This window comes from Pleurodeles waltl, chromosome 6 (genome assembly GCF_031143425.1).
Source record: "Pleurodeles waltl isolate 20211129_DDA chromosome 6, aPleWal1.hap1.20221129, whole genome shotgun sequence".
NCBI lineage: Eukaryota > Metazoa > Chordata > Amphibia > Caudata > Salamandridae > Pleurodeles > Pleurodeles waltl.
The window spans coordinates 1,135,713,402-1,135,739,658 of NC_090445.1; the positions used below are offsets into that span (position 1 = coordinate 1,135,713,402).

Sequence of the window (26,257 nt, forward strand, 5' to 3'; positions counted from 1 at the left end):
CTGAAGAAACCCATTTGCCGACCTAAGGGAGATGAAAAACTAGAGACCCATCTCACGCTCCCCTTCCAAAACAAGGCAACAGAAAAGGCCATCAAGATGCAACTGACTGAGTTTCTGGAATCAAACTACATCCTGGACCCTCACAGTCCAGATTCAGGAGCAACCACAGCACCGAGACAGCCCTCCTCGCAGCAACTGACTGCATCCACAGACAACTCCTGCACCATACTGGACAACAGAGACACGCCCGCTCTCCTCCCCCTCCGCTTCAACCTCTCCACCACATTTGATACAGTCTCCCACTCCACCCTCTGCACCAGACTGCACAACGCTGGCATTCACAGAAAAGAACTGGAATGGATCCGATCCTTTCTGACCGAAAGAACCCAGAGTGTCAGATTCCCATCGTACACTTCAGCGCTCAATGAAACATGCTGCGGGGAGTACCCCAGGGATCCTCGCTAAGCCTGACCCTCTTCAACATCTACATGGCCCTGCTGGCTAAGATTGTCAGACTAAACATAGTCTTCTATGCCGACATCCAGCTGATCCTCTCCCTGACCAACGACCAATCAATAGTCAAGGGAAATTTCCACAATGGCATCAGAGCAATCACCACCTGGATAGAAGCCAGTTGTCTCAGGCTCAGCTCAGACAAGACAGAGATCCTCATACTCTGCTCAACCCCCTCCGCCTGGGATGACTCCTGGAAGCCAGCCACCCTGGGGAACGCCCCCACCGACCATGCATGCAACCTGGGCATCATCCTGGACTCAATGCTTTCCATGACCCGTCAGGTCAACTTAGTCTCTACAGCCTGCTTTCACGCCTTGCGGCTCCTTCAAAAGATCTTCAAATGGCTCTCCACTGAGACTAGGACAGTCACCCACGCCCTGCTGACTACAGCAATGCACTCTATGCTGGCATCACAAAAAAAGCTACGAGAAAGACTACAGAGAATCCTGAACGGAGCAGCCAGACTCAGCCTGGACATCCCCTGCCACAACAACATTTCTACCCACCTCAGAGACCTCCATTGGCTCCCTTTCGACAAACCCATCACCTTCAAGCTACTGACTTACACCTATAAGGCACTTCACAGATTCGGACCAAACTATCTCAACCACTGTCTAAACTTCTACTCCCCTGCCAGGCAACTCCAATCCTCCCACCTCGCCGCCACCCCCAAAATCGAGAAAAGCACAGCTGGAGGCAGATCCTTCTCCTATCTCGCACCCCGGACATGGAACACTCCCTCCCAAACTCAGACAGGCCGCATCACCGAAGCAATTCAGGAAGGATCTCAAGACCTGGCTCTTTGACTGATCAGCATGCTCACCATAGTGCCTTGAGACCCTACGACTGCACTGTGCAAATACTGATTGATCTTTCAATCGTTAGGGAAGCCTATGGCCCAGGAGCCGCAAAAACTTCAGGGGTTGAGGTTGCGCACCTTCCATCTGGGTTGCTCAAATCACTCAAAACACTCCCCAGTGATCTCCCCCAGAAATCCATTGTCCTCATCCACTGAGTCTGACTGATCTCGTAAAGAAAAAATGCTCCCCTACCTCAATGTCTAGTTGTAACAAATCCTGGGAGTAGCCTCTGGACTTAAGCACAGGTAATTTATCTTTTCCTAACAAGGTGTATAGTCTGTGTCCGAATGTGAATAGCTCCTTGGTGGAATGCCTTGGGTTGTGTATCTTTAAGCTTGTCATTCCCAGCTTTCTTAATCGCCTCTACTACAGCGTCAGATATGTCAGCTCTACCCACAGCATTATATGGGAGGAGGACTAGTCAACTGTCTTCATGCGGCCGCCATCTTGCCCCTCGCCTTGTCCAGTGTCCGGATCAGTCCTCAGTGTCCTCATTGGCTTGGCATATCCCAACCACGAGCGACAACTAGCTTTCCAGTAGCTACTGCTCTTTTTCAGCCATGTCGTCTTCCTTCATAACCGTGATCTGCCTCTAAGGGTTGATGACTTCCTGCACTGGTATACTGCCCCATGCCATATCGCACATGCAGCTGTTGCAGGAATGCCTCTCCTCTCAGCACAGTGATCAGAAGCAGAGGGTGATCTACTGGATCTAGTGTTGCTAAGGGCCAGCACTAGTCGCTCTCTCCAGTAGTTGAACAGCAACAGTCTCTTGCAGGACAGGCTCTTTATAGACCCCATTTCTTAAGTGACTGTCACCACAGATGCATCGCTCGTTTTTTGTTTTTTTGGTGGGAGGGAAGCAGGATGCAACGCCACAGCATGACCTTTTTAGGGTCTGGTCACCACACCATCAAACATTCCACATCATTTACCTGGAACTTCTTGCCGTACTGGGGCCCCCCAGAGCCTTTTTTAGAATATTCAGGGAAAGTACTCATAATAATATGACTGCCATGTTCTGTCGGCAGAAAAAAGGGCAGAACTCATTTGCCACAGCTCTCAGTACTGGGGCAGAAGATTTGGCATTTGGGGATGCACCAGTACATTCACCCCTTGCCCAGTACTTACCAGGAGTGGCCAGCGATTTGCAGACCTTCTCAGCAGGATTCATCAACAAGTCCATGACTGTGAACTACACCCACAAGTTTTCACGTTACTTCCGATGTTGGAGATTCCCACAGAACGCAAAAGGCCAACACTTCACCCAGCGGTTTCCTCACACACACACACACAGTCAGTGTGTAATTCACTATGAATTAACTGGTCTGGGATAGCGGCTTATGCTTTTAAGGAAGCTACAGCAAACATAACTTACCCCCACCCTGCTAGCTCCCATGTGTGTCAGGTAAACATGGTTCTGAGCCCTACTCAAGATGTTGCTCACTCCGCACAAGATACTCCCAGTATGCTGGGCCTATTCACTCAGAAGCAGGGCAAAATCCGGCACCCAGACCCAAAGAAACTCAATCTAGCAATTTGGCACTTAAGTTAGAGTTTGGTTATTTAAGTCTACCACAGGAATGCATAACCATCCTCAAAGATGCCCACTACTGGTGCCCGCTGTACCACAGAGTGGAAACAATTTGACCTCTATTTAAATTACAAGAGTTGGACCCCCTTTAACCAGTGGTCCGGGACATCGCATGTTACTTACTTCACATACTAAAATCAGGTTTATCATCTGCTTCTTTTCACCCACCCCTTATGGCCAAAATAGACACCTTTGCACTTTAGAATTCATCTTATTAAAGCCTTCAATGAAGGCTTTAAACTGGTTATCTTACCCCAAGCTCCACCTGCCCCTCTCAGGATCCAAAATGTAGTCCTTGCAGGAATCCTGGGTTTTCAGTCGAGCCACTGCATTCCTGCCCTGGGCAGTTCATCTCCAGGAAGGTAGTTTCCTTGTTGCTATCATCTCATTAATGCGCTTAAGTGAGCTACAGGTCCTTACTTTACAAGAACCTCTCGCCCTGGTACATGTGAACAGGATTGTCCTCACCAGCAATCCTAAATTTCTCCCCAAAGTCGTTTCTCCTTTTAATCTCAGTCAAACAATTGAGCTACCAGTATTTTCCCTCAGCCACACTCAGTAACTGAAAGTGCCCTTCACACCCTCAATATAAAAAGAGCCCTAATATACTGTACTATTTTGACAGTCTCAAGCGTTTCAGTAAAACTCAATAGTTTGTCACCTTTGCTAAACATTGTAAAGTACACCCAGTTTCAAAAGCTGGCATATCTAGGCGGATCATTAAATGTATGCAGGTCTGCTACCTCAAAGCCTAAAGAGCGCTGCCTACTCCTCTGACAGCTCACTCCACATACAAGAATGGGGCAACAATAGCTTTCTTAGGAAAAAGTCCCACAACTGACATTTGCAAAGCAACTACATGGTCAACCGTAAATACTTTAGCAAAGCACTACTGTGTGAATGCACTGGGCTGTTAAGTACTTAACGTAGGCGAAACAGGTTTAAAAACCTTGTTCCAGACATATGCATCATCCACGGACTGACCACAGCTTTAATGTAGTACTGCTTTCCAGTCTATGCAGAGCACACATGCTACGGAAGGATTTTACCTTGAAAGTATGTGTTTGTAGCATGTATTGCTATAGATTCACAAGCACCCATCCACCTCTAATGAACCATTGATTGCTACGGATGTCCTTACCATTTACTAACTATATAACTTATATATGTGGTCACCATATTGTAATGACTAAATACTTACTCTAACCCACTGCGGAGTCGATGCCCGTATGAGTTGCCAGTTAAGGGAGGAGTCGCACCATATCTTGTGACTTGAAAGATTTATTCGAGGAAACATATCCTGAAAACATCCGAGCCAACACTAGATGGCAGGAGTGTACTGAGCATGTGAATCTAGAACAGTACACGCTATAAACTTATGCTTACAGGGTAAATAACGTAGCAATTCTCATCACGTTTGTTTTAGGGCTCACCTGGCACAAAGGATGGGTAACATCCTTGAGCAGTAATTAATAACATATAAAAAATTGAATAGGTTGAATCAGTTGTATTTTTGATAAAGCATGCACCAGTGACGAGGTGCTTGCTTAGAGATGAGGGATTGTTCTTGACCCTGACTCATCAGCTAGATACATTATTAGAATCCAAAAAGGCAAATCAACTCAAAATTTGTGAAGATAGAATAAAATAATTTGTAGGTGCATACAGGTTTTCTATTTACCAAAATAGTTCTAATGTCCAGTCCCTCTGCTCCTTACATCTTTAATGATAACTTATTTTAGTGTAGTGGTTCTTACTGCTTTTTCCTTCCCTTTTAAAGTAGTGGAAATATCTGCAGTTCATATAAATCAACTCTGTTGAACAGGGTTCCTGTTTAGTTAGCCCTGTAAGAAATCAGACTTGTGAACTCTAGGTTGTACCGGAGTATAAATATGCAGTGTTGTCTTTAATGTACACATCTTTTTTACTTTCCCAGGTAAGAGAGATCCTCCTGAGCCCCTCACAAAAGGATACAGAGATGACTAGGACGCCGGGGTCCAGGCAAGGTAATAATTGCCTTCCCAATCCCGCTTCGTTTTCACCCTGCTAATTATTTTATCTTGTATTTCCCATGGTAAAATCATTAACAGTTAGCCTAATTATCCTCATTTGTTTTTCTCATGTTTTTATATCGTGTATATCTTGGCTTTCTTGGAAAATGCTGTATATTCCTGAGAGACAGTTCTGTTAAACCTTGCAGATTCATTTGGAGACTACGTTACATGTATTTGATGCAGGGCGTGCTCATATAAAGTGGTGTATGTTCGCCTGCACTGTTCAGCTTTTCCATAGTTTCATGGTGTTCTCTTCCTTATCCTGATGTGGTTGGCTGATTGGCTCTGCTTGAGGTCTTACACTTATTTAAACAGTTTGCCTGGACACCAAGCCTTGATTAGAAGGCCTGCGAATGCAATATTATATTACTGCTCTATTTTCATGCCTTTGGGTTGATTGATTGTTTTAAGTAGTTTTCTCATACTGTCCTCGGGTTGGGCTCATGTACCTGTAAAATTTGTTATTGGGGTCTAGACAACTGCCTAGCTTAATACTTGAAGACATTAAGTTCGAATCCTCCTGTGTCATTCAAGCCTGGATACATCTTTTAGTGTCCTAAAATGAAAGTTCTTAAGTTGATGCTGCTAAACTGTTTTCAAGAGATAATTTCTTTATTTGTACAAATCCAATCCCTGGAATGGTTCTGTTAGAAAGCGGACAGTTGTGATTTTCCGAATGGTGTGGGACACATAATGTAACAATTTAAATCGATCATTTGTGTTCCCTGCAGTGTTCATTGATATGATCTTGTTGTAGAGTGTAGGATTAATGAAAATTCCCATTGCAATTCATTTCTTTGCTGCTACCAGTTTGGGAGATTGCTGCTTGACTGTTAGATTTTTGGAGCGGTCAATGGTTGTGATTAAACACATGCTGTGATTTGTCCTACAGGCGAATTAGCTACTTTTTATTTATTGTTCTAGAAACTGCTTGGCTACTCCTTGAGGGTGGAGGTGGATGATTGTGCTCTTGGCTATGGTTAATCTTGGAGTTTTTTTCTTGTTAGCTATAAATGGTTCTAGATGCAGTTTGCTTATTTGATATAATTACAAAGGTGTTTTGGCGTGCACTGTGATTAGTTCTAGAGGTAGTTCAGCTTGTAAGTATGGTTGGTTCTACAGGTTGTCATCAGTTGTGGTTAGTTGAAGATGTGGGTAGTGATCTTTATGTTTTAAATAGGTTAGGTTGTAGCAGTGGTTTATTGGTGGTTGATTTCAGTAGTAACATCGCTGATGTTAATTCTATAGATAATTTGCCAGATTCTTGTGGTTGGTTCTGGAATACTACCTGTATATTTGTTCCAAAGAGGGGGTATATTCAGATTTAATTCGTACTGCAGCAATTGGAGCTGTGTCATCAATATAGACATTTTCATTTGAACGCATCATAATTAATCTATACTACTTTGAATTCAGGTAGCATACTTTCCTTGGAAGAGGATGCAAGACATCGCTTAGAGGAGTTACTGAACAGAGGACAGAGTGGGTCAGACTGGACAGAACTTGCAAAAAGGCTACAACTTCAAAGCTTGGTGGAAACCTACAAAAATTCTTCATCTCCCAGCGGAAGTCTGCTACACAGTTATGAAGTCAGTCCTATTTTCTCTACTCTTAGTCTTACTGTTAGTTTAGCTGTTCATTCTCTTCAATTTATTCTAACTGCAACCCTTCCTTTATTATTTCAGCTTATTGGCGGAGGACTTGATGGATTAATCAATGCCTTGGAAGCCATGGGTTTAAAAGAGGGAGTGCAGCTTCTTGGAAAGTCCTCCAGTCCTAAATATCAGCAAAATTCAGGTAATTTCAAACATTTGCAAAGATATCCGCAGGGGTGACCAACTTGTTTTTAGATATTTCAAGAAGATTTTTAATACATATATAGCAAAGGTTTTTAAGTTATCTAGTTTAATTTGTTATTATATTATAATTAATGATGAATTTGTCTGCGATCTTTGACTGGGTGTGTGAAATATGTTTTGCCTACCAACTAAAGGAACCAATTCCTTGACCATACTCCAAAAACACACTGCTACTACCCAGTGTACTGCTCTTTCATCTGCAGTTGAGCATTCCATGCTGCATCCATATTAAAAGAAAATAGTCTTAGTAGGACTTAAGTGCAAATATGACAATATCTGTGGCAGTCTTAGATCTGAAATACCTCTGCATGTTTGTCACATCCCATTACCCCTCTTCTTTAAAGCAGGTTCCCAGGACATCCTTATGTGTCTGGAGGGCGACCAGAGATTAGGATAACACTTGCTTCATCCTTAGACAAGGGCCAACATCTTTTTCACTGTAAGTCACAATGTGTAACAGCCACTGTCACATAACACTGTTCTCAGTACAGTTGTCACGTAGACACCCAACCCCTTCTCACTTGCTCTGCAATACATCATGGCATTTAAACTGCAGACCACATCACTGTACACATGGGTAAGTACTATTATCATAGAGACTTGGCTAATTTCTGTCCGGATACACATCTTAGATCTCAAACACCTTCACTCCACAGGCTGCGGTTTTCTCTTACTATGCACTGTCCAAGAAACCATCTACCCTTGACTGGTTAGAGCTCCTCACCACTGATTTCGCCCATAATTCTTCCCAGGTGGTTGCCTTCCACCTTTTGCGCAGCGTATCCGTAACCAACACATTTTCAGATAAATCATTGAACTCATCACAGTTGCATGCATCACCACTCCAACCGTATATTTTTTTGGAACCAGAAGCTCCCAGGATGTTCTTCCATCATACAAACGGAAGACATACTCTTAGATTTCTTTGCCACACAGAAATTCTGTTACCTAAATGCTTCTTTGGCACACACCTGCCATCCACAATGTAACCCTATTATCTCCTGGAGCAGTGGTATTCCATCAAGTACTTTCAGATTAGCATATTCAGCAATTAATCACCCTGATGTCAGTCCAGTCCCCACCGCAGTGTGTGTCAGGTTTCTCATTGAATTCTGCTAGAAATCGTTGATAGTGTTGAAACAATGGCCAAACTGAAGCCAGCACCCTTGTACACACTTAACATCTTACTAACATGCAACGATTCATCAAGAAACAAGTAAACATGATGCAAAACTTCACTTTAGGAAGCCTCATAAATTGGAAAAATCTAACATATCCATGAGCTTAAACCTCGTGACCATATCAAAAGCTGAGCATTACAAATGAACTATCCTAGAAACCTCCAATGGAAACCAGAGTCCTATTCCAAGTAGTCACAAACTGTATCATTCCACTTCTCTAGTCATCAATGCCACCTATCCAACAAATGCAACACTGCTAACTAGTTATTCACTGTAAAAAAAAAAATAATAATTAGGTCGGGATCCACATCACAACATCAGTCAAGCCAGTAGCTTTCCTTTCATCCCATTAGGCAGCACGCTCAAGTGGACTACCTTTAAGCCACTTCCAAACCTTAATAATATCCTAACTGACTTCAAAGTCCAGCTCATACAAAGATCGCATCTTCCCAACCATAATTGCAAAGCATCCTGCCATAGAAGCACTCACACCCATCCTCCACATGATAAACGTTTTCCTTGCTCAAGGCTTGTCCTCTAAAGCACTCACACAAGCTATTACCATGTGTGCTATTTCTCAGGAAGATAACAGAGAAAGTAGCCACCATCCTTTGTAGGGACAAATCAACTACCACCAACTGACTCCTATGTGGCTACTGGGGTACCTTCAGACCAAGATATAGCAATGATCATCAAAGTTGTGGATAATCCTCTTAACATTACAGGCATTGAACACTCCCGCCTCAGTCTTATAGGTGCTATCTGATGCTTTAGACACAATTGGCCATTGGTATTTTGTCAACATGTATGCAATTTGCAGTCTACACCAGAGTATAATTCTCTTCCCTCCATCCTAGTTTGTACCGTTCAGAGTTCTGCTGCATGCCTTTGTAATTTTAACCTGGGATATGGATCCCCTTGGAGGTCTGTTTGTCATTTTCAGTGCCAGGATTCACCAGCACATGGATTAAAATCAACTTTACCTCAAAGTCGCAGTTAACAAGGACTTATGTCAAGTTCAGTACATAATCATGCTTCTAAAAGCTTGAAGCCCATCTGAAACTGAACTAGAGAAAAACTGAATTTAGACATATCTCTAATAGCTGTAGGTAATTCCACCTTCAGGGGTAGTTCCACAACAAGGCCCTGAGTGGATTTATGCAGCAACTTTCTGCAGTCGCTCATTTTCATTATGAACAGTAATCTCTCCTGCAAAGCCCTCATTGTGAACAATGCTTAGACAGCTGACTACTGACTACAAACACTACCAATCCATAGCAGACATAAGTACCACCTGACAAGCCTTGTTATTTTGTTACTAAATTGTTACAGAATCCTGCTCACTGTTGATACTTCATTGAATAGCCTGTATGTTGCTGATCTATTCATCAAAGGACTAAATTACACAATATCACTTTCACACTGAAGAACGTCCAATAGTTGCTCCTGCAGGACCACAGATTGTTCACTACACTTTTGCAAATTCATAATAACAATAAACCAATAACAACGACCAGACACAGCCTCCTGACAGAATAGTTAATCATCTTGGAAGCCAACACAGCAGAAGAAGCCACATTACTAGACTGCCTCATGCCATGTAACAAAAAGTCTAGATGTCCTCCTTTGCAACAGTCTTCAGTCTCAAATCTAAGTTTCTCCACCTTCTGAATCTAAATTATCCCACACTCTGACTTTTGTATAGTAGTTCTATGTCGAAAGGTTTAAACTTCATTAGTACAAATAGCAATGAATCCAAGACATGAAAAATAAAAAGTGCTGGCAGCTTCCTGGTTGGTTCACTAGCTGGTTTTCAACAACATTTCTGAAAACAAGTTCACCTTACGGTATGCCAATGAGGACATTGAGTTGCGTCCCTTCGCTGTTAGTGGGCATGATCTACAAGTTTGTTTTTCTAGTGGATTCTACTTACTGAAGATTCCTCACCTTTGGAATATCGCTGTATGCCAGCCTGGATCCAGAGAACTTTAAAGCCATGCTACAGCGTGCAAGAAGGTGGCCCAGCGCTGTGATTCTGTATCGTCCGGGAAAAGGCAGAGCAGAGCCACCAATAAGTGCCTCTCCTGCACACTAGCTGCAATTCCTTTCATTTTTGCTGCCCTCAAGGCAGCTATAGAGCGACACTCCGAAGTTTGGCGGTCTTCTGACGACTTCAAAATTTACCCCAGACAATATGCCAGTGATGATGTGTTCCCCAAAATTACAGGAGTAAAGCCTCATCATAACAGAAGAAAGAAGATATCAGTTAGGGACCCGCTTGACAAGGGCATTTCATGCTAGCACTCCAGTCATGACTTTCAAGTTGCACAGTTAATGTGCCCCCATGCACCTACGGGTGTTACAGGAGTGTGCAATCAAATTTTACTTGCCCAAACGTAGGAAGAGGTTGCAGTTGGAATATAAATCTTACTTCCACTCCAGTTCACGCGGTTACTCGTGATTCATTCAAGCCGCCTGTTCAAGTGAAGCCACTTTCCTGCTTGAGGTCTTCCGGTAAGTCAAAATCATACCATAAGCACACAAATGGATACTAAGTAGGATTCAACCTCATCCCACTCTAGACTTCAAATGGAAGGCACAAGGGAATCCATTGAAAGATCACAACACAAGCGTCTTCTGACTCAGATTCGATCCAGGTACTGGTCCTTGTGCCCAGAATTTCCCAGGGTATCGTAGACCCAGTAGGAAATAAAGGCCGTCCGGTAGGCCATGCTATAGCTCCTTCAGACACTTCTGGCTTCCACTGGCAAACATTGAGACCCCATGCAGCAACGAGGGGCTTCAATTGGTCTACCTCCAGTGGACCACCTATCTGCTTAAACAGACACCATGGGACCTGGTCCTGGGTCCATATTAACGTTGGTTCACACTATTTCCCCCCCCCTCCCCCTGTTATCTGCATCCACATCAGTCTCTCCAGTGCTGATCTCAACTGCTGTGCCAGCCCCAAGCTATTGTCAGCTCACTCCAGGCTTATGCCAGATTACGAGATTACAAAAGCACAACCAGGTAGTTTGCAGCCAGACTGTAACCCTCTGCCCCTGACTTAATCAGTCCTATCAGAGGCTAGAGACCTTATTTAGATCCAATACCAATGTGGTTCATGATGTGGAAAATGTTCCCCACAATAATTAAGCTGTAAAGGTGGACAACCATTCACCGTCCCAACTCCCCGTTTCCAATCCCACCCGCGAACACACCAATGACTGGCTGTATCTGAACTTAAAAAAAATTCCAGTGGGCTAGACACATCATCACAGACTGGGCTGAATTTGTCTCCTGAACCATCAGCAAAAGAAAGTGTCTCTTTTGAAGTGGTTGTGCGAAGGGCACCAAAAGTGCTAGACCTACAGATAGCACTGTTGAACTAAGGCAAACTTGTTAAATAAGATCCTTCAACTAGGTCCTACTTCTTCTGAGTCTCTTCTACCATCTAATCTGTGTCTAGGTCACCTGTTCCATCAGTCTGTGGTCAGGCGACATAAACCTGTCCATCAGTGATCCTGTTTTGTTTTAATTTTTTGACAGCACATCTGATGCCTGAAAATCTAGTGGTACAGGTGTACAATAAAGTCACTTGGAATGCGTTTTCAACCAATCCTCTAGATAAAGACCTAATGTGTCTTCTCTGCAGGTATACCCATGCTTTGTGGGTCATGGCTATTGACAGCGAAACACAGAAGACTTATGGCCTTGCTTGCTCAAACAATACATAAAGGCCAGGACGCAGAGAAGTATGTCTTCCTTCCTGGCTTTGACACGATAATCTTTGTCTAAGTGATTGGCACGATTGTAGTGCTTAGAAGGCCTGCATGCATGTGATAAACCAGATTCTCAGTAGATGTCCAAGCGTCCATTATGGACATGCCCTTTGGTGGCTCTAGATCAGTGGTCTCAACCTTTTGACTTCTGAGAGTCAGCTAAAAATGCATTGGTGGGCAAACTGATCGTTTTTCTGCCATTTTTTACTTTTTTGGGATATTAAGTGACTCATCTTGGGCAGTGCGTGTTCTAGTGTTTGGCCACATGTACTTACGGAGAGGTGCTGCATGGACTCCGTAGGGTCTCCCTTGCTCTTTTGCACAATTGCTATCTGTTTTTAAGTGTGTATGAATTTCTGTTTTTAAACTCATGGCACATTTGCTAGTTTGCACAGTAGAACTTGAAATTGTTGTTTGGACTTGCAAGTTGGGTGGGAGCACATAAAATTAATTGAGGGCAAACCATTTGTTTTTTGGGAATTTTTACTCCTTTGGCAAATTGAGAGGTGCCATCTTGGGCAGTGCACACTCTGTTCTGGCCACATGTACTTAAGGAGAGGTGCTGTGTAGTTGCGCAGCAGATACACGCATCAGGCGTGCTGCTGGTGAGCAATAGGCAAGCCTGTCTTCACCCTAAAGCGGCCAGCTCCAGCCACTATGCCAGCTTCAGGCCAGAAGGTAGGCCTTGTGTTACCTATGATAGCCTTTTTTTCTGCGCAGCCTAGCCCTTTTGTCGGCCTGTGTGCCCTACTTCCCACCTAACTTACTAAAAGCGGATTTTTCCTGTTCAGTCTCATTGGATTCCTAAACTTTTATCAAAGAGTAAGTTTACAGCTAACACCCAAACAATTAGTCCAGCCACAGCAGAATTCACGTCTGCATTATTGAATGTCCACTCTTTGCAAAAGAATGAAATTCACATTTCTGAGTTCCTAGATTAAGTAAAGCCAGACATTCTGTTTCTCACAGACACATGGCTTACAGAATTCTCAAATCCACTGCCATTGCTTTGGGATTCAAAATCCTTAGTTAAGATCGTCTAAAAGGCAGAGGTGGGGGCAGGCAGGGGCTGTGATATGAAAAAAACCAAATTTGATTGTGTGCTTATCCCTCTGGAGAAATTGGAATTGGCTGAAGGTTTAGGGTTTCGCTGCACTCAGTCTTCCCAGCAGTCTATTGCTGGGGCTTTGATTTATAGACCTCCAGGTCATGCTAGCCCCTTTTTTAGATCTCTGAGGAGTATCTTGGCCCCTGGGCTCTCAAATATGCACATATGTTAGCATTAGGTGAATTTAACCTCCACATAGATAAACCATTAGACTCCGATGTAGCCACTCTTATAGATATCATGTCTTCCCTTGGTCTTGCCCAATAGGAGTTTTAAACAACTCACCATGCCGGTCATATCCTAGACCAGGTATTTTCCAATGTGAAGACCGAATCGTCCGAGCCCTTACCATTAGTATGTTCAGATCACCATCTAACTAAGTTTTAATGGCTAAAATCTAAACATAACCAGCTTTCCTCAGAGGAAACCTGAATCATGTCAAGAGCCTACCACAAAATTCTTCCGGCAGACCTGTGCCACTCCTTGGAAGCTGATCCCACTTCTCTGTCTGGGGATCTTGAATTGGATGTTGAGTGCATGGACTGGATTCTTAACACCATTATTGACTTGGCTCCTGCTGCCACACGCAGATCCCTCACAACTAAACAGTCAGCCCCTTAGTTTAATGAAAACGTTGGAGCTGTTTAAAAAAAAAATGTCTCGAGGAAATGGCGAATAAGTTATAACACAGATGACAAATATACCTATGAGTTAGCATTAAAAGACTATTAGTCGCAGGTCCTTTTAGCTAAAAAAGCATTCTTTGAGACAAGGATTGAAGAGTCCGGCAAAAAAATAAAAATACATTTTTAGAATTATAAGAATGTTAATGAATCCTGACGCTGCTTTCAGGGGCCAATAATCCACAACTGAAAGGTGTGACCTGCTGGTCTTGAATTATCTTGACAAAATTACTACTATCCAAGCAAGCCTGCTTATTGACTCACAGGCTGCCGATATTCCCCTTGAGGTTGTATATTCTAGCAAGTCCACTCCTGAGACACCTATTCTTTCTAACTTCCCAATTTCAATGGCAGAATCATTGGCGGCCATCAAGTGCCTCAAATCAGGGTCCTCATCTGTCCAATACCCTCCCAGTACGCACGTTAAAGTGACTCATGCTATTAACCCCAGTGCAAATAGAGTTTTGAATATGTCATTGTCTTCTGGAACGGTTCCGGTTCAATGGAAACGTGCCAAAATTCTGCCTTTGCTCAAAAAGCCAATGGCTGATCCTCAATCCCTGGCAAATTATAGGCCTATCTCTATTCTCCCTGGTTTTTCGAAAGTTTTAGAAAAATTTGTAAACTCCCAAATCTCAGGATACTTGGAAAGTAATAATCTCCTGCACCAGAGTCAGTCAGGATTCAGAACTAACTGCAGTACGGAGAGAGACCTGTTAGAGGTTGTCGAGCACATTAAGGCCACTCTTGATAAAGGGGGAAAGGCCGTCCTGATTTTGTTGGGTTTATCGGGGGCCTTTGACACTATTCCCCATGAGAGGCTGCTGGCTCATCTACAGTCCATTGGGAGTGGTGGCCCAGCCCTAAAGTGGCTGACTTCCTTCTTGAATGATTTGGACACCTCTGTTTTCTTCTCCAATCCATGAGTTGGCAGTTGGAGTGCCCCAATTAAAATGTAATCCTGACAAAACTGAGATTGTGTTTTTTTATCTCCACTTCTCCAGATTTTTGGAGGACCTTTTGGCCGAAGGACTCTTCCATCCCTGGCCCTCAACAGAGCGCAGTAAATAATCTAGGAATCATAATTGACACTGCCCTTACCTACCAACCACAAATTCACCGGTTGGCTCCTGTTACAGGCTGCTACACTCCTTGAAAACACTTTTACCTCTTCTGCCTTTAGAAGCCAAGAAAACAGGGATTCAAGCATTGGTAACTTCTAGATTTGATGATGGAACCACACTGTACTTGGGTCTTCCAGAATACCTTCTTAATAGAGTTCAAGTGGTGCAGAATGAGGCAGCTCGCATTCTTCTTAACCTTTCCACAAGAACCCATATGACCCTCCATCTAAATGCGCTTCATTGGTTTCCTATTAAAAAGAGGTTTCTTTTTAAACTCTGGTCCTGCTTCATCAAGCACTACGTGATAAAGGAGTGGGTTACACTGAGGAGGAGGATTTGTGACTATGCCTCCTCCCAACCCCCAACCAAAAATGAATTTATCGTCAGCCTTTGGTCATTTAGCCAGAATCCCCAAAATCTGCTGTGCCAGGACCAGAGGCAGATGCTTCTCTTACCTTGAGCCGGTTGCCTGGTATAAACCTACCCTGGAACTTCGAACCACAACTGAGCTATCCATCTTGAAGAAAAAATAAAAAAACTATCTCTTCCAACAAGCTTAACAGGATGATCAGCGATTCTGAGAACATCTTGCAATTAACGCTGGGACACCTTTTGCAGTATGCATGCACTCTATAAATTTAATTTCATCATCATGTGAACCCCACTTAATCATTACTGGAACCCAAGGACCCCCAGTGAATCACTGTTGGAATCCAGGGACCATCACTGAGTCATTACTTGAAGTAGGAGGTCTCAACCTAAGTATTTTCTATGATTTAAACCGCAAAACAATACTAAAAAATACAAAAACAATCATTTTCCTAACATACACAAAATATTTAGCCATTTATTTAATTCACAAACAAATATATAAAAAAATCAAAAAAAAATTGTGAAGGTTGGACCTTTTTCAAAATTCAAATGGAGCCACTAGTCGTATATCCAACATTATGTTTGCAGATACACTGCTTCCAGAAATTGAAATGACGACACCAACTTAATTTTTAGCCTCCATTTTTAAATTCCTTCTCATTTATAGAACATTTTAAAATGTTCAGATTTACATTTTGCTTTTTTAATTTGTATATCCTTTATTAATCTATTAATTTTAATTTTCTAAGCAGTTGCAGACCCCCTGAGTAGGTTTTGCAGACCACCATGGGTTCCCAAGACCACAGGTTGGGAACCACTGCTCTTGATTGTTTGGACAGAAGTATAATTTGAAGCTTAAACGATTTAAGGAAAGTCCAACCTCAGCACCATATTTGTGACTCTTTTCTCACCAAGAACTTTCACCCACAGTGGAGGAAGTTTAGGTGTTAAAGTAAGTAGCTACCTCCCAAAAGAAATTAGCCAGCCATAGCAGGGCCAGTCATTTTGTGGCAGAACATTCGATGATTGTCTGCTGTAGATGGGGAAACAATAGACAATAGTAAATTTGAGAACAATGGACATCATATCCTTACAAGAAACTTGGACGCTTGATTCATCTCCCTGGTCTGGTTATAAGGTATATGAATCCCCTGCCATTCAATTGAAGTTGGCTGGATCTGCCTCTGGTGGCTTTTCAGTTTGTGAAAAACAAGCTTTCAATGGTAGCCACCACAGTGGCTGTGGGGAAAGGCAACTAGATAATTTTCAAATAAAATTTGGTAAACCAGTCTAATAATGATAGCCCAGTATCTTTGGTCATTGGTAGAATTTATTTGCATCCAACAAAAGTCAAAAGATCTTAGACACTGGTCCGCTTGCTGCTGACTCTGAGAGTTAAAAATGAATCACTCAAAAGCTATATGGCTAATTATGGGTGACTTCAGCAACAGTCTAATATATATGGGGGCCAGTACTATCTGGAATAACTATGGCAATTAAAACTGAAATATCACTCACCCCACCTGCAATTCCGAAGTCTTTATAGGCACAGTCAAAAATGAACACTGTTATGAAGGATATTCGGCTTTGCTTGCTTAATGACAGATTTAAGACTGACTTCTCAGAGGCTTATACCCATTTTTTCCCTAAAGGATGGCCACCTTTGACTACATAGGGATATTAATAGCCCACTTACATTTAATAAATACATTTGTGTATTTTTTTCTTCTGTGGTCAGCGATCACGCCGGCTAAAATATGATTGGGATTCTCCGGACATTCGTCGCCCACTGCAGCTCCTTATTGGCAGCCAAGAGAATTTAGAACCCATCAAACGAATTAGATGGTTCACGGTAGACCAAGACAGGCTGATTCACAATCTTCAGCAGCTTCTGCTAGCAAGCAGGGCATTTAGTAAGCGAAGAGCCTTTGGCTGCCCTTTTAATCCATCTTCAGGAGTCAGCTGAGGCATTCGGAGTGCCCTCAAACACCTGTTGCAGTGCTAATTGGCATGGCCCTCTGAAAGAGGAAAAAATTCATTTGTAGCCAAAACTGAACGAAGCTCTGAGTTCAGTGTTCAGCTAAGGAGGCAATATGCTGATCAAAAAATGAAATCAAAACTTTATGAACGGCCTATAGGAGATTGATTCAGGCTAATAAAAGTAAAGAAGGTGAAATCAATGGGTTCAGCTCCATCAGGCCACGAAAAATCATGAAAATGTTAGTAGACCTGTAGGTCGGGTAACTTGAATAATCTGCTCAACCTAGCTGTAATGTACTTGACCTGTAACTAGGTCTCAGATTATGTGATCCTAAGCAAATATTTTATTTTACAGAGCTGCCTTTTTCTTCATTCTCACATCTGAGGGCACCTTCAAGTATGTGAGTTCAACATTTCTGCTGTACAAAAAAACCTCTCTTGTTTGATTAAATAGACCAAACATTTGCTCCATAACCCACATATAGGGTACACATGATCCATGATTTGCCTATTAGTTCACTAATGGCATTGCCTTAAGGGCAGGAGTGTTTCTGAGTTTGTTTAAACACTCACATTTAATAAATATAATAAATATGATGTGGTAATGCACTGTCATTTACAGACAGTAAAGTTCCAAGACATGTCCAAAAACCTTCCCACTAACTTTCAGCTTTTCTGATACAATTATATATCCCATTCACTGCTAGGCCTTTTCCACTCCTGTGCTAAGCTTTTCTTTGGCTATTTGGGGAACTTCACTCATAGGCCCCCATAACATTTTTCCATATAAGGTGTCCACGCCAAATTTGTGTCCTTTTTTCCAATATACTGGGGATTCTAAAGGTACCCAGGGTTTGTGGATTCACCTTGAGGGGACCAAGAAAATGGGCAAGATGTAGCTACATTTTGAGGTATTTTTGGCGGGGGTGGAGGGGGACGAGGGTTGGGGAGGGGGATTGAAGGGAAAAAAGTCCTGCAAAAGAAAGCGTCTGATTTTTGTTTTTTTTCCCCCTGCAAATGGCATCTACAACGGATTTGCGGTGCTGAAATTGCCATCTTTCCAGCATTCAGGAACAGGCAGACTTGAATCAGAAAAACATTTTTCAACACAGTTTTGGCATTTTACAGGGACATAATCCATTTTTCCTAATTTTGTTCCCTTAACCTCCTTCCAGTTAGTGGCAGAAATAGATGTGTAACAAATGGTGGATCCCAGAAAGCTATTTATTTCTGAAGAGCAGACAAACTTTGAATTCGGCAAGGGGTCATTTATGTAGATCCTTTAAGGTTTTTCCTATAGAAAGTAACAGTTGAAATAAAAAATATTGAAATTGAGTTGAAAAAACTGCCATTTGTCTGATTTAATCTGTAACTTTTTCTGACCAAGGCAGATTTTTGAAAGTAATACACTGTTACGTCCATTGGAGCCTTCTGGTTGCATGGATATATAGGGCTTGTAGGTTCACCAAGAACCTGAGGTACCCTGAGCCAATAACCGAGCTGCACCTTGCAATGGTATTTCATTGTGTACTATGTATACAGCAAATCATATGGTAAAATATACATAATGAAAAGTAGGTATCAAGAAAACCAATGTACTTTCGAAATGGGCACAATATATCAGGTTTAGAAGCAGGGGTTATTTGCACATCTCTGAATTTGTGGGTACCCAAACTAGCATGTGAATTAAAGGGTAGTTCTCAAAATTACTTCTTTCTTACAGATTACATTACATTTGTAAGGTGCAAATGCAGAGAAATACAATAGGTAATAACACTTGTTCTACTGTTCTGTATTCCCTTAAGTCTTCCAATACAAATGGTACCTCACTCTTGTGGGTGGGCCTGGTGTCCGTGACAGGAAACGGCCCAAAATACAATATGGATACATCACATTTTTCCAAACAAAACTGACCACTTTTTTGTCAAGTTGGTAGCTGTGGTTTTTGGGCCCAATCTCAGCTTGCACCTAGGGAATCCTAGCAAGCCTATACATTTTTGAAAACTAGACTCCTTGGCGAATACAGGGTAGTGTGACTTGTGTGGCTCTCACCAGGTTGTTTTTTCCCAGAATCCCTTGCAAACCTCAAACATTGACTAAAAAACAAATTTTCCTTCTATTTCTATGATGAAAAGCTTTGGAATCTGCACAGAGCCATAAACAACATTCGCCCGAGTCTTGTGCTCCAAATGGTACCTCACTTGTGTGGATAGGCCTAGTGCCCACAGCGGAAACTGCCCAAAGCACAACATGGATACATCAAATCTTTCTACACAAAACTGACCTTTTTTTTTTTTTTTTGCAAAGTGGGAAGCTGAGGTTTTTGTGCCCTACCACAGCTACACCTAGGAAAAGCTATCAAGCCTGTACATGTTGTAAAACTAGACACGTAGGAGAATCCAGGATGAGGTGACTTGTGTGGCTTTTACCAGGTTGGTTTACCCAGAATTCCTTGCAAACATCAACATTTGTCTAAAAAAACACATTTTCTCACATTTCTGTGATGGAAAGTACCGGAACCTGAGGGGAGCTGCAAATTTCCTTCCACTCAGCGTTCCCCTCAGTCTCCCGATACAAATGATACCTCCAGTGGTTAGACAAATTGCAAGCATTCCTCCCATCACCTTTTGTGACTTTCAAAACTATTTTCTTCAATCCTTTCCTCATTACAATGTATTTCTACATGAGAAGCATGGAACCCCACTGTTCTGTTGCTTTATGATCATTGCTTCCATTTGCCATTGCATTTAGTTATTAAATGATACATCTGAACACACTGACCCTATTCCAAAATCTGGTCCTTTGCTCCCAAGTCCTTTTTATGATAAAGAAAAGACCACTGTTGCAGTGTTGGGTTTATGCCTTTGACAATGCGGATAACTCCTCCGTAAAAGAATGTGCTGAGTTCTTGGACCTGGTAGCAACTTTGCCCCAGATTTTTTTAAATTGCTCTGTTCTCTTATGATTCCTCCCTTAGCATTCTTTATTTTATTTTTTATATATGTATAACTTGAATATTATACTGAATGCACTCAAAGGTTGTATCCCTCAGATTCTCTTCATGTTGTTTCTAAAGAGGTCACCTCTAACACCAGATCCCAGGCCCTACTTCTCTCACATGGCAGCAATGCCCCATGGTTATTCTGAAAATCTTCTGTGAAATTTGCTGGGTCCCTAGGAAAATCTCTTCTGTAGTTCATGCAAACATACTTGCTTTTGCGATTATGATTCCCTTCTTACAGGTGTAGTGCTGTAGAGCTGGCATTAATTAAGTATAAAACCTAATATTTACCGTATCCATTCATTTTCAGAAGTGAAAGAAGACAGTGCCTATGAAAGTCAGCCCACAGAAGACGAGCAGTCTAACGTTTCAGAACCTTCTTGCCAACGGACTCCTGAACGTACATCTAAGCCTCAAATATCCTCAACAATAGGGACATTTGCTGTAGATTCATCCACCCAGATCACTCCTGTCCAGCGGCCACAAGCCCATTGATCTCTGGTACACTCACCTGTTTCTCTGGGAGTCCAACATTAAGAAATCTCTGTGGCAGACAGCATGAACTGAAAAATGCACCACTGCTTCTCATTCAACCTCTTTCAGCTAATCGGAGGCCCTAAAAACTTTCTATAAGGTGCTTTTGACCTATTTGGAGGAGAATGAACTGTAAGAGTATCTGTATAATTGCACCTTTCACACTTGTGCCTCAGTACCTCGGGGTATTATGGGAAAGTGGTGGTGTTCAGATATCTACGGACTATTTACTGTACTTTTCTACAAGAAAGGTATAACCACTGTATGCAGTTGTCAAGCCTCCAAGGTTTCTTTCTTTTATAGCACTTTTTCTGCTCGACATTCTCTTAGTCCATATTCTTTTAATCATGTCTACACAAGTTAGGCGATTCAAATCTGCTTCTCACTTCAACCATTCTTCCCACTGCGAAGTAGAAAATAACCTGTTAGAGGCAGATGTTGCTGTAGATACACTTGCTTTTCATACTCCTGCCATCTAGTGTTGGGTCTGGAGATGTGCAAGTTGTTTTTCTTCAAAGAAGTCTTTTGACTCATGAGGTAAAGTGACTCCTCCTCTTGGTGATTGTGTTTCAACCGTTGCATATCGAACAGGTAGAAAACTATCGCCCATCGTTTCAACATGTTCTAACCGTGGCCTTCGGGGCCCTCTTCCATCTCATCGGCTTTGACTTAGAATGTGGTGCTAATGGAACGGACTCCTGCCTCTGTCCTAGGTGCCACACTAAGTACCCGAGGACCAACCATCAACAGGTTTGCAGCCTGTGCTTGTCTCCCGGTCACAGGCCGAAGAAAATCTTACAGGACTGAAAGGCACGTCGCAAGGAGATGAGGTGCAAGGAGGTAGAGGAAATACCCGACATCTTCGGACAGCAGGATGTCGAGGAGGAAGAATTCAGGGAGGCCTCTGCAGCTGATGCTTCCTCCCCCCCAACCCCCCCCCCCACACAAAGGAAAGGCCATATCTAAATCAGGTGTTCCTAGACGGATAATTAAACACATTTAGACATGTTATGCCAAAGCTAAAAGGACTTTACCTACTAAAGCACACTATACTCATAAAATAGGGTCTTCCATGGCTTTCCTAGGTAATATCCCAATAGCTGACATTTGTAAGGCAGCTTCATGGTCTACACCACACACTTTCACTAAACATTATTGTGTGGATGTTTCAGCACGCCAACAAGCTAATGTAGGACAGGAAGTTCTATGTACACTTTTCCAAACAACTGCAACACCCACAAGCAGGTTAGCCAAAGCTTTTGGAGGGCACTTCTTTACAGTGTATTTAAAGCATGTGTATCCACATACCTCAAACAGAATGTTACCCTGTAAGCATCTGTTCGTTGCATGTAGTACTGTAGATTCACATGCCGACCTTCATGCACAGACACCTGTGATTCACATGTCTGCCTTCCTGCCCAGACTCCTATGACCATTGCAGTTTCTTTTTATAGTCTCATAATGCATGAACATCTCTTTACTGATGCTTACTCATACTCCATTCTCACCCATCTGTGGGAAAGCAATCTAACAATGAAGTTGATGCCCATGCACATTATCACCACGAGGAGGAGTCACTTTACCTTATGACTCATAAGACTTCTTCAAAGAAAAACAACTTGCACACGCCCGACCCAACACTAGATGGCAGGAGTATGCATATCATGTAAATCTGCAGCACTACATGCTGAGAACAGATACTTACAGGGTAAGTACCATGCTCCTTCTTACTGACCTGTGTACACTCAATTCAATATCAATAATTTTTATAATGTTTTAAATAATTTTCTAATGTGTGTACTACAACTCTGTGTTTTATGTGGCACCTCTGTACTAGTAAGTGTATTTAACAAAATGTCTGTATATTTTAATAAATGTACATAAGATTAATCATAGATTTTGACTGAATAGCTATTCGCCATAAAAATATTTTTTGATTAAACAGGTTTATTATTTTATATCAGTAACAAGGTCATTATAGTACAGATATGCACTTACAGGAGCAATGAGTTTTATGTTGCACATAACGGACAGCACCACTCCAAATGTAAGAAATCCACCTTATCCTGTTATGGACATTTGTTTTTAAAGATGGTTGTCACTGGTTCCCCAGATTAATTCTGCATGACCCCTCCATGTTGTGGTGCAGACTTTGCACTTTAATCACAGAGAAGGAACATGGGTAATGTGTAGGCTTATTGCATAGTTGTTGTGTTAACTTTATATTTAAGATTGCAATTTCATCACTTTCATGTATTTAATGGGTTGTTGTGCGCTCAATAACCCTAAAACAGACACAATTTGTGGTGCTTGTTGGATTCGTGGAACTCGGGGTCATATTTATGAGAGGCTTGCAGAGGCCTTGCATCACGTAGTGTGACACAATGCCTGTGCAAGCATGTAGATCATTTAAAAACGGAGGCATCTGTAAAGGGTTTAAGTGAGGCAAAAGCTGCGCTGAATCCAGCTGCGTCACACATTATTTATTATATTTAATGTAGGGTTTCTGACGCAACTGTAACATAGTGGTATTTTTTAGTGTAGCACTGCGTCGCATATCATGGAATACTGCAGCATAAAGCTAGAAATGCGTCAGAATTCCTGTGAATCAGCATACCAGGCTTAGGAAATGACTCAGTGGTTGTAGTATAAAATTACCATCATCACAGAACACTTTAGCAACTATGCCATGGAAGTAACAATACTGCAACTTGGGCCCACATGTACAAAGTATTTTTGTAGTCGCAAATGGGCCAATTCTTAGAATCGGCCCATTTGGGACTAGAAAAAAGCTTTTTGGGATGCACAAAGGCCAAATTGCGATTTGGTAACTTGTTACCGAATTGCAATTTGGGTTTAGCGATTCGGCATTAGGAAGGGGAATGTTCAGGTTGTCCCTTCCTAATACCGAATCTGAATGGTATGCATGATTGTTTTGCGACCGCATTCAAGGTCACAAAAACAATCACAGCACCAATTTCAAATTAACCCCTTCCCAAGGGAACCCTTCCCCTTTGTAAATGCATGCAAAAAGATTTTTTAAGAGTAGGCAGTGGTCCCACGGATCCATTGCCTGCTCTTAAAAAAATGAAACTGAGCTGTTTCGTTTTTTTTTTTTTTTTTTTTTTTTTTTTTAAATGCATCACGTTTTCCTTTAAGGAAAACAGGCTGCGTATAAGACAAAAAGATTGCAATATTTAAAAGCAGTCACAGACCTGGTGTTCTGCTGACTCCAGCAGGCCACCATCCCTATGATTTTTGCGATCCCCAGTGGCTCGCAAATCGCGGTCTAACTCATTAATATTAACGAAGTAGGTCTATTTGCAACCCTCCGGGATTTGCAAAAGAAACTCATTGTGATTCTTACATTTCGAATTGCAATTTCCTAATTGTGATTCGTATGGAATCGTAATTAGGAAACTCCAATTCGAAATGTTCGTACTTGTGGTCCTGGGTGTAGCTAGGAGACCACATCCACCACGTAGGCTGTGAAGGAGGAGAATCATGTTTCCAGCAGCGCACATCCCTCATTGACCTCAGGGAGAAGGAGGTCATGCAGTTCTACAGACTCTATAGGGAATCCATCATGGAATTGCTGGAGAAGGCTGTGCCAAGTCTTCAGCCAGCAACTTCAAGGCCCTATTAGATACCAGCACATGTAAAATTAATGACTGTGCTCCACGCGCTGGCATCAGGTTCCTTCCAAGTCACAACAGCCAGACTGCCTGGAATATCACAGGAGCATCTTCTGCATTCCGCCCATCTGTTTTAGATACCATAATTAAACTCACATCTCAGTACCATCTCTTTCCGAAAACTACACAACTTGATACCAAGCAAGGATTCTACGTCATTTCTCGATTCCCTAATGTTCTTGGTGCTATTGATTGCACATATGTGCACAGGGTACTCTCTGCTGCCACATCTCACCTATACAGAATCTCGAAGCATACCTACCCCATCAATTTCCAGGCAGTAGTGTACCATCAGGAAATGTTCATCAGTCTACTGGCAAAATATTCTGGATATGCATTGTGTGTACATCTTCCACCACAGTACCATCAATGAGCGGTTTCAGAATGGGAGATATGGAAATGGCCTACTTATTAGTAAGGACAGCAAAAATATACATTATACTAACATTTGTATAAGGATCTTGTGTCAAGTACATAGTGGAAATAACATACGCCACGATTTAGTCAATGATGTCCCTTTGTGTCATTCCCTCACTAATCCTGCAATGGAAGTAGGTATCATGTCATCTCACACTGTGTGAGTGGCCAAAATCACATTTTCTGCACTGTTGAACAAATTGACACACAAATTGTGGTTCACAATTAAATTCAACATGAGTAGGAAGAATATATTTAAGCTAAATTTGAGATGTGTTTATGTGCAGTGGTGTATCAAGTCTGGATTAATAGTTAGTTTCACTAAAATAGCAGGTGTTGAAACAATCATGTATTCCTAAGTAAATGTGTCACACATGGCAGGAAATCTGTAGGTTGACCAAAATACCAGGCGCACAAATGGAAAATGAACTTGTAAATTCCATGTATGTCATGCACTGAAAGTGTTGTTATAAACATCCAGGGGAAACCCTTGGATAGCCACCGGGCGATACTCTTGCCACGATGGCCATAACACCATATCTCTCAAAACATACTCTTTCATCAGCAGTTCAACTTCTCAGTTGTGGCCTATCTTTTGTCCCTACTACTTGTCCTGACTTTTTGCATTTACAGACCGAATTACTGTTTTTTAGGAGTATTAGACTATACATATACTTTAATGATAATCCATACATTCCCAGTTTTGCCAATAGAGGCCTCCAACAACCGTCAACTTTTTTCCTCCTACTAATGCTATTCCACCTGAGGTGCAGACTGATCTTAAACATAATCAGTCCCTCATTATCAAACCTGCTGACAAAGGTGGCAGCATTGTTATTCAGGATTTAGACTAATACAAGCATGAGATCTTAAGACAACTTGAAAAAAGTACGCACTATCCTAAACTCAATACTGACCCTACCAGAGAATTACAGGATCTTATTCTTAAGATCACTGAAAAAGGCAAAAATGAACCCTTTTTGAGTCTTAATACTAAGACACCACATACCCCTGTTGTATCTGGCTGTGGGACTATTTTTGAACCTTTGGGATGGTATGTTGATTTCTTTCTATTTTTTATTAAGGACATTGTACCTCTTACAACATGTCATGTAAGGGATAGTATGGACTTAATGAATCGGGTTGAGCATTTGCCCTTTGACTAAAGTGATTGTTTTTTATGGACTATGAAGATTGAGTCCTTATATAACAACATTCTGCAGCAAGATGGTATTTCAGTTATACAGACAATTCTTGAAGAAAGAGCACACCCTCATCCGGTACCAACATCATTGATTATAAAATTGCAGACTCTAGCATCAAATCAATGGTACATCTGTTAACGCGTCCTTCTATGTCAATTTATACACATTAGGACTCGTTTTAGGCCGATGAATCTTTTGACCCAGTGGTGAGACACCGTAGAACGAGATAGCTAATCAATATGTCAAGCAATATATCAATGATATTATCAACACATATCACCACAATATACTT

General features: G+C 41.9%; 1 protein-coding gene across 1 annotated transcript in view; it reads left to right on the forward strand.

Moving 5' to 3' along the window:
* The window catches only part of NFKB2 (nuclear factor kappa B subunit 2), a 201,013-nt gene extending 178,407 nt beyond the window's left edge, over positions 1-22,606 (forward strand). The window contains exons 20-23 of the mRNA XM_069240340.1: positions 4,907-4,976; positions 6,441-6,613; positions 6,710-6,821; positions 20,425-22,606. Coding sequence (XP_069096441.1) covers positions 4,907-4,976; positions 6,441-6,613; positions 6,710-6,821; positions 20,425-20,609 — 540 coding nt within the window. The 3' untranslated portion in view covers positions 20,610-22,606. The remainder of the gene's footprint in view (positions 1-4,906; positions 4,977-6,440; positions 6,614-6,709; positions 6,822-20,424) is intronic.
* Positions 22,607-26,257: the final 3,651 nt, after the last annotated feature.